Source organism: Prionailurus viverrinus, chromosome B2 (genome assembly GCF_022837055.1).
Source record: "Prionailurus viverrinus isolate Anna chromosome B2, UM_Priviv_1.0, whole genome shotgun sequence".
Classification (NCBI taxonomy): domain Eukaryota; kingdom Metazoa; phylum Chordata; class Mammalia; order Carnivora; family Felidae; genus Prionailurus; species Prionailurus viverrinus.
In genome coordinates, this window is record NC_062565.1 from 42,250,647 (window position 1) to 42,260,915 (window position 10,269).

Consider the following 10,269-nt stretch of genomic DNA (forward strand, 5'->3'; position numbering starts at 1 on the left):
TTGTAATTACATATTTATTGGGGCGTTTGTGATTTTAATGGCTGTCTCACTCACTAGACCGTAAGATCCAACTGGCCAGAGATTGTGTCGTTGGTTTATCCCCCTGTATCCATATTGGCCATGTTCACCTCACAGGAACTTCAGACGTGTGTGGAATGAAAGGAAAAACACACAAAGCCACCGCCCTCTACAGGCTGGCCTTTCTCTCCAGGCTCCTCCAGATGGCCACCTCCAGGGCAGTGGTGATGCCTCCCACCCTGGGGGGGGGGGGGGGGGTTTCTTCTCATTCAGGGCAAGGGTTTGTGCTGGACAGAGAGGCCTGAGGATGGTACCCCCTCCCCCCCCCCCCCCAACACGCACTCCCTACCTAGCAGAGTCCTACCCTGCTCAAGTGGCAATTTCCTTCTCTCTGTCTCTATCATAAGGTCACAAGGCAGGCCTATCTAAAAATCCCCAATGCACGCAGACAGGCACGTGCGCAAAACAACTGTAGGGAGGGATCTTTATAAAGGTCTCTGCTGTTTTAGTGTCATGTTATGGAAACTTCCCCTTCCCCAGGGGGTCAGTTCAGGGCCTTCTGTGTGAAGTCTTTAAACAACAGTGTTTTTAAGAGTCCTCAACAGCAGTGAGATGGAACCCCTCAGGGTCCTGCTTGCTGATTTCAGTTTCTCTCCTCACTCAGGAGAGTCCATGTCTTCCTACTGATTGGCAGTTTCAGGCTGACCCAACGTGGGTAGAAACAAGAGCCCCTGCCGTCTTCTAGAGGCAAACAGGCTTTGCCCAGGATACCTGGGGCTTTGGGAGTCTTCAAGAATCTCCATCCACCTGGAAAAGTCTTCCTTCCAGACTTGCCTTCTCTCACTTGTGATCCCTCCTCTCCGCTCAGGACCGTACTGGCCCCAGGCTGTGGCCTCAGCAGTCCCCAGGACACCAGAAGGGCACATTGTCAGGGCCCAGACTTCAGCAGCTGTAGCTCCGGCTTCCGGATGTGAAGAGGTGGAGTCTCCGGGGCCCCAGACTCTGCCCTGGCTTCAGTCGGCACACAGCAGTGGCTTGCCAGAGATCTTCAGGTCATCAAAGGGCAAAAGAGCCAAGGGCTGAGAAAGAGAATGGAGAGAAGCAAAATCAGGGCCCATGGGGAAAAAGTGGCAGTGGAGGAAGGGAGCTGGGGAGACAGATTGGACCATTTCTCCTCCACCAAATGACAACTCAAGGACATTGGGGAACAAATCTTCCCACTAATCCCCAACATAGCAGCCCCTCTGGGCTAGGCAGAGCCCTGAAACCTTAGGCAAGCCCTGACTCTCTAAGATATCAGAATATCAGAGCTCCCACCCTGGAGGTGATCTAGCCCATGTGTCTGGTTTTGTTTTTTTTTTTTTTTTATTTTTTGGCGGGGGGTGGGGGGCAGGGGTGCGGGGGGTACTTAGAAAACATTTTGAATATTTTTTTAAGTAAGCTGAAGGCCCAGTGTGGGGCTTGAACCCACAACCCTGAGATCAAGAGTTGTATGCTCTACTGACTGAGCCAGCCAGGAGCCCCAGAGTTTTTTCCTTTGAACATTTTAAAATGGGAAAGACACTACAGGAAATCTAGGTTCCATCTTTCTTCAAAAAATTCCAAGACCTGGCAACACTGGGCCCACATTCTTCCTCTGCAACTATCTGCTGAAGCTGAGTAGAGTGACCCTTGGGCATTGACTCTGGTCTCTCACAGGCCCCATCACCTTGCCTTACACCTATCCTGTCTCACCGATCCACTGTAGCTGCAGGGCTCCTGTTAGAGTCCAAGTTTGGGCTCCCTGGTCTGGACCAACTAAAAAAACAGAGGGGCAGAGGCTTGCCCAAGGTCCCACAGCTGGTGAGTGTCAGAGTCGTGGATTACTCCCGGGGATCCTGACTCTTTGGCCCTTTCAGCCATTATGGTGCCTGTCTCTGCTCTAGGTGCAGGAGGTCCTGGAGAGCAGAGCTGAGCCTATGCCTCTTACATCCTCAGCCAGGTCCTGGGGAGTCTCGTCTTCCACGTTCCGCAGCAGGGAGTCGGCACCTGCCTCGCACAGAGTGGATGAGATGCTGCTGAGGCCCCGACCTGCCGCAAGGTGCAGGGGTGTGCACCCGTTGAGCATGCGGGCGTCTACACGTGCGCCAGCCTGGAGCAGGAACTGCACCAGACCCCGCTCCTGGGTCTCCACAGCCAGGTGCAGGGCTGTTTTCCCACTGGTGCCCTCCTGGAGGAGAAGAAGGATGTCAGCCAAGGCCCTCGAGAAGAATCGTGCTGGGCCTGGGCCCTGGATAAGGAGGTGAGTGCCACCACTGCTGACTGCTAGGCAGGGGACTTGGGGCTGGATCAGGCGGTGGGGCAGGCCCTGGGCCGGGCCCTGATTGGTCCTCTCACCTGTGTGTCAATGTCAGCTCCGTTCTGCAGCAGCAGTTCCATGAGTGGCCGGTTCCTCTGCAGGGTGGCGATGTGGAGACAGGCCAGACCTGGGATGGGGTGAGGGTGGGGGCTGCTAATCAGCGTCCACCAACTCTCTCCCTCCCTCTCTTCAGGGACCTCCCTACCCCTCAGCCCCAAGGGACTCACTGCCCACTCAATGCCTCTGATCACAGGAGTGTTAAAACACAAACCCAAAAACCCCCTCAAAAGTCTGAGGGGAAAGGAACTCAAAGTTTCCACCTTTTCAGAGTCATGTTATTGAAACTTTCATGCTTCAGGGGTCAGGTTGCTGAGTGACACCCCACATAGGTGTGCCCTCCCCCAGCACACATTCCCCTCCCCCTTCCCCCTCTCCCCGCCCGCCCGCCCCCCCCCCCATCTCTAACTCTACCTGCCTTGAAGCCCCATCCAAAAGCCACCTTCTTCAGAGCTCTCTAGGATCCTCAGGCCCCAGCCACCCCTCCCCCCCACCCGCCCCGGGGTGGGGGGGGGGCCCTGTCCTGCCCTGTGCTTCCCTAGCCTTCTTGCTACCCGCTTTCTGGCGTGGAACCACTCCCCCCACCCCCGCCTACAGAACTTGATTCAAAGTGACATCCCTCACCTCCTTCAAGTCTCTGCTCAAAGGCTGCTGCTCCTTGAGGGTTTCCCTGGTCACTCTCTTTAAAAATCACACCCGCCCCATCCCTCACATTCTAGTTCTCACTCTGCTCTACTTTTCCCACAGCACTTACAGCTTGGTAACCTACTAGAGAACTCACTTCTTATATTTAGTGTCTGCCTCGATCGCTCTCCAGCTCCTGGAATAATGTCTGGCACACACAAGGCCCCCAGTACATTTTTGTTGCATGAATTAACGAGTTCGTCTAATCTCTGTTAAACTAAATATCTTGAGGGCAAGGTTTAGCTCTCTGTTGAGCTCACAGTAGGCTCTCATTAAATTCTAAATCAAGTTCATTCATTCATTCGTTCATTCGTTCCTTCAGCAAAAAGGGACTGAGTACCTGTTGACTTAAAACTGGAGGTGCATTGACAGACAAGCTATGAACCTCCTTTTCCTGACAGTGGGGTCCATCTCTTGTCCCCTCCTCATCCCACAGGCCCTGAGGCTGCCCATACCTTGCCAGTTTTGCAGCTGGAGGTCCAGGGAGTGAGGTGGTCCTCGGCCCGGCTCTGGCCGCCCCTCCAGCAGGCAGCGGGCACAGGCCAAGTGCTGGCGCTGGCAGGCCACATGCAGGGCCGTGTCACCGTGTCTATCCTGTAGCACCCGACTGGCCCCCTTCAGCACCAGGGCCCGAACTGCACCCGGCTGGTCCAGATGTACAGCCAGATGGAGTGCTGTCTGTAGGCACAAAGGGTCCAGGGCTACTGTAGCATGCTCCCACCTCTGGGGACGTGCCAGGGTGGACACAGGAATTACCAGCTGCCAGCACCTTTTTTGAGGGCAGCTTATAAAGGCTATGGTCCTGGTCTTCCAAGGAAACGCGACCAAACCCTTCCCTCTGTCACTGCCCACCACCCCAGTTCTGGAGGCAGGGTGAGGAAAGTGGGCCCCTGCTCTTCTTAGAGGTCCCCTCAGCCCCTGGAGAAAGGAAAGTTGGGGGCAGGGAAGACCTCTGTTATCCTTGGGGGCCAAGTGACAAGGACGGGCTAGAGGGAGGAAAGACAGAGGTACCAGGCAGGCAGTCTCAACCTGGCATACTCCTCTTTTAAGGCTCCATGCAGATGCCGCCTCCTGTATTAATGCTCCCCACAGACGCTGGGTCCCACAGCAGCTGGGGTCACAACTCTGGTCACCATGCTATGAAATCAGGGGTTGACAGGAGTCCCCTAGCCCAGGCTCCAGCACCTTGTGGGCAGAGGCGTGTCTTACTTGCGTGTAGCATCAGCTTCTGTCCCAGGGTCTGGGATATGGTTTCCTGAGTGCGCAGCCCAAGTACCCTTGTGTGGCTGCTGGGAATGGCTGTCAGGGCAGATATAGGTATCTGGGCATAGCCCAGCCTCTCCCCCAACCCACCTGGTAAAGGTTGTTCTGAATGTCCAGGACCTCCTGGGGCAGCAAAGCCAGGCAACAGAGCAGCACGGCTGGGGCCTCGTGAATCACCGCCAAGTGGACCAGCCTGGGAGAGGGAGACCAGGAACAGGGTTTAAGTGTTAGGGCTCAGGCCAGAGACAGTGAGCTAGGGTCCTGGGGTTAGAAGGAAGAACACATCAATCTCTAAGAAGACACACATAGGGTCGGTGTAGGAAGTGAGAGTTTGGGCCAGGAAGTGAGGGTTGGTGAGGGAAGCCAGGATCCGGCGGGTGGGAGTTCCAAGTTCCCATCTCTGGCCTTCAGGGGGGCCTTGGCTGAGTGGGAGCGTGGGCAGGGTGCTGATGGGACAAGGTCCTTCCTGTTCAGCCTGCCCACACCCTACTCCCCTCTGGCCCCAGGGCCCCACCGGGCCGGCTGCAGCTCAAAGCCAAACTGAAAGCTGCCGGGGTAGCACAGAGGTGGTTTCCGGGGCTGAGCTCCCCACGTCTGCCAACCCCAACAGGGAGGACTGAGAGGGCAGGAGCGGGGTCACCCCCACTCGGGGCAACTCAGCGGTACACATTCCAACGGAGAGAACACAGAAGCTCGTGGAAGAGGAGACAGCGCGGCATCCTGTCCTGCTGCCCTTTCACAGGGGGATCAAGAGGGTCACTCTTCAGACAGCACAGACTGGGTGGGGCCTGACCAGAGGCCCTCCACTCCGAGGACACTTCCAAGGGGAGGTCTGTGCAGTGCAGAAAGTGTGTGTTTGTTGGGGGCCAAAGAGCCTTAATCTCTTGCTCAGGTGGGAGGGGGCAGTTGGGAGGGGAAGTTCCAGTCCTGGGGTTTCCCCACATCAGGTGGGGAAAATGAAAGCCAGAGCTGGAAGGTCTAGGCCGTGACAGCTGCCTTGGGGCATGAAGTGCCTTGGGGGGTAGTTTGGGTAAAGGCCTGTCTGGGCTGGGGAGGGGGCTGCTCAGGCAGAAGGGGGGCAGGCTCAGTGGCGGGGCGGCAGGAGAGGCCCAGGAGAGAGTGACTGAGGGAGGGAGGGAGGAACCGCTCTGGAAATCCCCTCGGCCAGGGCCTGTTCTCTAGGTCACATTCCTGCAGCCACCTCCCTCTCTCCCTGTCTCCCCTCCTCCCACTTCCTCTCCCCACTTCCATAAGTCCTATAAGCCAGACACCTCTGAGGGAAGACAGTGCCCCCTCCTCTCTAAGGACCTCCTGGGGAGTCCTGACACCGCTTCTCCACCGCCCCTAACCCCACAGTCTAGACGCGACACCTGTCTTTAACTAGAGCCGGGTAAAGGCTTCTGCTGAGAGGCTGACAAAGGACGGCAGTGCCAGAAGTCACCACTCCCTAGGTCAAAGGTCAGCCAGAGGTATTCCACATGGAACCCCCAAATTCTTGGTTCTGGGCCTGAGGGTTGGTGATCTGGGCGGGATACAAAAAGGCCTGAGGTCATTCCTCTCCCACTCCCTGGGTCCAAACGCTATCTTTGTCAAAGGCCACCCAGGATTAGGACCCTCCCATCTGCTCCAAAAAGCAGGTCAAGACAGACACCTGCTGCCTCCTCTACCCTCCCCACCCCCATTCATTCCAGCATCCCCAGTCTGGGACCCCAGCCCACTCCACTCTGTTCCTCATCCACAAATCCCAGCCACCCCCTCTCTTGACAGTGTTTCTTCTTCCTAAGGGACAAATCCTCAACTGGCCAGTCCCTCCCACCCAAACTACTTCTTACTTCAACTGCGGGCCCCCCCAGCCCAGTCCCCACCAAGCTCCACCTGGGCCTGGGGCAGGAAGGGTAAAGTAAAGGGGTCAGACAGGACAGTGAGGGGGACTTGGAGGGCTCAGGAGGTAGAGGGTGCCGGTAAAGCTGACTCCAGCCCTCACTTCCCCTTTCACAGCAGAGAAGGAAGTAAGCTGGGCAGCCAGCCGCCTGTCTGTCTGATGGGGCAAGAGTGCTCCAGCCTGGCTCACCCCCTCTTCCTCAGGGCTAGCCTCAGCTCTGCACCCTGCCAGCACCTCCATCCTTAGCTTCCTGACCCCTCCTGGCAACCTGTAACTGGCATCTTTTGTTCCCCGAGACGGGGCATTCTGAGGTCAGGGGCTGGGAATCCCAGATATTGAGCAAACAAGGATACCTACCCTCTTCCCCAGCAAGGAAAAAAAAAACCCCTAAAAATCTGGACTGGTCAGGGGAATTTTCTCTTCCAAGGGGTGGGTTATTGGTAGCTTTCCGAGCTGCTAGCTGGGTTCCAGGTGTCTGGTAAGGGCCCTACCAGCTCTGCCCACCTCCCAAAGGGAGTGCAGAGAAATGATGCTGGGGCCTCTGGTCTGGGTCCCTCCAGAGCTAAAAAGTGGGCTAAGAGTGAAGTCTGGAGTTTGGAAGAGTGGGGACGGCCCCTTCCAGCGCGGGTGTCTTGAGGGATCCTCACAGAGTGGGTTCCCGGCCTGTTGAGGCTCCTGGCAGGCCCAGAGTTGGCATCGATTGGAAGGGGTCCCTGTCTCAGCTTAGACCCCAGACTCACGTGTCTCCATCCTCCGAGATGTAAGTGAGTGCTTCCAGCTGCTGAGGGCTCAGCGCTCCCGCTGCGGGGAGCGGAGAGCGTGGGGCTGGGTCCTCGGTCTCCGTGCCTCCCAACAAGGGCAGGGGCTCAGTGAGCGACGAGGAGCCATAGGTGGAGTCAGCTCGCTCCCCATCTGTATCTTCCTTCTCCTGTGGCTCCTTGGCTGTTCCCGGAGGATGGGTCCAAGGCTGGGGGCCGCCACTGTCCGAAGGTCCGGAGGCCGGGGCCGGGGTGGGCTCGGGCAGGGAGCGCAGAGAACGCAGAGACTCGATGCCCGAGTCGTACTGGCTCTCATCCGTCTCGTCCGGCCCCTTGCGCGCCTCCGACATGCCCGCGGTGCCGGCCCACGGGGGCCAGGTCCGAGCAGGATCCGGCTCCGGGCTCCGCCGCGCCGCCTTTCCGGGTTGCAGGTCCGCCTTGCGGAGCTGGCGCCCGGCCCGGAGTGGCGTTCTTCCCGGGCTGCGGGGGCCCGAGGGGTCGGCGAGAAGCGCGGGCGAGGCTCGGAGCGCTGGCGGGTTCCAAGGCAGCGGCTACTCCGAGCAGCTGGACTGCCCAGTCGGACGCGCTCTCTCGCCCCGCCCCTCCTGCCCCGCCCCCGACAGACGCTTCCGGACCGAGGCCCCGCCCTCCGGAATCCCCCTTACCCCGCCTTCTGCGTTGGCTCCGAGTCAGGGGTTACCCGGTCCTGAGTCACTCGTGCGTTAATTCACCCATTCATTCATTCATTCATTCACCCATCCATCCTTCCATCCATTCACATTTTCCCCCGTCCTTCTTTTTTTCATTCATTAATTCCATGCATTTTCTTTCCTTCCTTCCCTTCCTCCATTTCTTCATTCATTTTTTTCATTCATTCATTCATTCATTCATTCGTTTGTTTTTAAAGGAATATTTATTAACCGTCTGCACAGGCTGAGCTGAGCGTCTTGCAGGGAAAGCACGTAGGTGATGGGACGGGGAGCCATTGCTTCCTATCTCCTGCCCATTTCTCTCAATTTCTCTGTTTTTCTCATCTATCAGTGCCCAGGAGTTTGGGTAGGGAAAGATAAGATACCTATTGTCTGTAAAGAAGCAGTTTTCCCTTTGGGTCCTGGATAGAGGGTCTCCTGTGTGAAACTTCCAGATCACATAGAATTGGACATGAGGACGGATTTTTAATTTTTGTTCTTTTTTGAAAGTAGGTTTTCCCAGGCAGGCCCTTGTCTTAAAAAAAAAAAAAAAAAAAAAAAGGCAGAGTGGTCATGTTTTTTGTTTGTTGTCTAAAAAAGCAGAGTAGGGGCGCCTGGGTGGCGCAGTCGGTTGGGCGTCCGACTTCAGCCAGGTCACGATCTCACGGTCCGTGAGTTCGAGCCCCTCGTCAGGCTCTGGGCTGATGGCTCAGAGCCTGGAGCCTGTTTCCGATTCTGTGTCTCCCTCTCTCTCTGCCCCTCCCCCGTTCATGCTCTGTCTCTCTCTGTCCCAAAAATAAATTAAAAATGTTGAAAAAAAAAAATTTAAAAAAAAAAATAAAAAAGCAGAGTGGTCATTCTTCACAGGGATGAAACACTGGCTGCGGGTAGTTACAACATCTGGTTACCCTCAGCAGGCAGGGAAGTTTAGTTCCTCCTGGTGGGGCCAGGATGGGGAGGCCCCAGACATGCTGGGCCATGCTCTGCTGAGGTCCCCACCACAGCCACAGCCCTAATGCCAGCACATCTTTCCTCCTTCCCTGTCCCTGCTTTCCCTGGGTCTAAAGGGCCTAGGGAGGTTGTAGGCATACTCCACCCACACAGTGAGCCCCAAACTAGTGCCCCATGATTCATCCCCTACCCCAAGTGCCAAAACCTAGGGCAGCAGTGACTTTAGATTATCCCTAAGGGAACATCTCCCTATTCCATCTCTAGCATTGGTGGAAGGAAGCTGGAGTGAGTGTAGACAGCTACTAACCAGCTCTCCTACTGCCCTCCTCCGTGCAACAGCATTTTAACCATCTCTCTGACAGACATGTATGGGGCTTCTCCTATATGCCTGACACTGGTATTTCTTTTTTTTTTTTTAATTTATTTTTAAAGCTTATTTATTTATTTATTTATTTAGAGAATGATCATGCCCTAAGCTGAAATCAAGAGTCAGATGCTTAACTGACTGAGCCATCCAGGCGCCCCTGACATTGGTTTTTCTGCTGGAAGCAAAAGCAAGTATCAATAGTAACAGTAATAACCAACAACCACTAACCCCACCTCACCCCAAAATGCCCCATGGCCCTAGCCTTCACAAATCTCCCTGACAATTACAATACAGACTGATTGTGCTAAGACAGGAGTGAGCACAGGGTGCTGTGGGGCCATGGAGTGGGGTCAACTACACAGTGGGGCGAGGGGAAGGGACGGTTTCATCTGACCTGGAAATGGGAAGGGAAGAGGGCTGGGGAGAAGAGAAGTACCTAGTGTGTGTGCTTGGAGGGGGGTGGGCAGTGAGTAAAGAGAAGATAGTGGATGGACAGACAGGAGGAGATGACCCACTGCTCTTCCTCCCCGTGGAGGACCAGAGTGGAGAGGATGTGTTGAGCATGAGGCAGTGAGACGCCATGAGGGGAAAGCCCAAGGAAATTGAGGCATCTCCTTCCCTTGAGGTCAGCGTCATTTCAGATGTTCTCAACTTCCTCCCCTGACATGTTCCTCTCTCCTCCTCAAAGGCTGGAGCAAAAAATACAGTCATAAACTCCAGACCCAGACGACTTGGGCTCAAAATCTGGCACGATCACATCCCCATCTTAAAATTGGGAAGCTGAAACCCAGAGGGGTGAGTTGACCTGCCAAAAATCAAACAGTCAGAAAAGGCAGAGCACGGTTCTCCTGCCCCTAATCCAAAACTTTGAAAAAATTTTTCAGTGAAACTTTCTTTCTTTTATTATGAAGGTCTAAGGAATTGGGACATCTGAACCTTCGGCAAGGACACAGAAACTCAGGAAGATGCAGTGACTGCTCCTTTCATTCATACGGAGGCTGAATTTAAGGAAAAACCTATCCCAATTCAGTCCCGGGTCTCGCTCTGAACCAGAACAGGTGTGTAGCTGCCCCTTTTCTAGCCACGTGGGGGCAGCATTGAGTCACGCACTGCTTCCAGCACCTAGCCTGCACTTTGACAGGAAGCCCTTAGGGGGACACTTCAGGAAAGGGGACAGGGAGCATACAGTTTCATTTGGAAAGATGACATGAGGACTCTGACTCAGGCCTCAACGTGGTCAGGGCCCTGACTTTGCTTCCTCA

The 10,269-nt window shown here is 55.5% G+C and overlaps 2 protein-coding genes across 5 annotated transcripts in view; one reads left to right on the forward strand and one right to left on the reverse strand.

The window, feature by feature from the left end:
- Positions 1–7,590, reverse strand: NFKBIE (NFKB inhibitor epsilon). Its single transcript, XM_047859392.1, has 6 exons — positions 6,983–7,590; positions 4,451–4,553; positions 3,553–3,775; positions 2,395–2,483; positions 1,988–2,227; positions 1–1,097 (listed from the first exon to the last, which is right to left on the reverse strand). The coding sequence occupies exons 1-6, from the start codon at positions 7,348–7,350 to the stop codon at positions 1,032–1,034; spliced, it is 1,089 nt and encodes a 362-aa protein (XP_047715348.1). The 5' UTR covers positions 7,351–7,590; the 3' UTR covers positions 1–1,031.
- Positions 5,062–10,269, forward strand: part of TMEM151B (transmembrane protein 151B) — a 26,379-nt gene continuing 21,171 nt past the window's right edge. For 3 of the 4 annotated variants that reach the window (XR_007152262.1, XM_047859382.1, XM_047859386.1), the window contains exons 1-3: positions 5,062–5,190; positions 9,696–9,802; positions 9,919–10,065. The gene's annotated coding sequence lies outside the window, so the exon portion shown is untranslated. The remainder of the gene's footprint in view (positions 5,191–9,695; positions 9,803–9,918; positions 10,066–10,269) is intronic. The other variant, XM_047859384.1, reaches the window with a different exon arrangement.

Excerpts from the sequence above, each read along its gene's own strand:
- NFKBIE (XM_047859392.1), bottom strand. The coding sequence starts at position 7,350 with ATGTCGGAGGCGCGCAAGGGGCCGGACGAGACGGATGAGAGCCAGTAC. Across the intron at positions 4,554-6,982 it reads ATCTCGGAGGATGGAGACAC|GCTGGTCCACTTGGCGGTGA; the intron begins GTGAGTCTGGGG and ends TCCCTCTCCCAG. Across the intron at positions 3,776-4,450 it reads TTCAGAACAACCTTTACCAG|ACAGCACTCCATCTGGCTGT; the intron begins GTGGGTTGGGGG and ends TTGTGCCTACAG.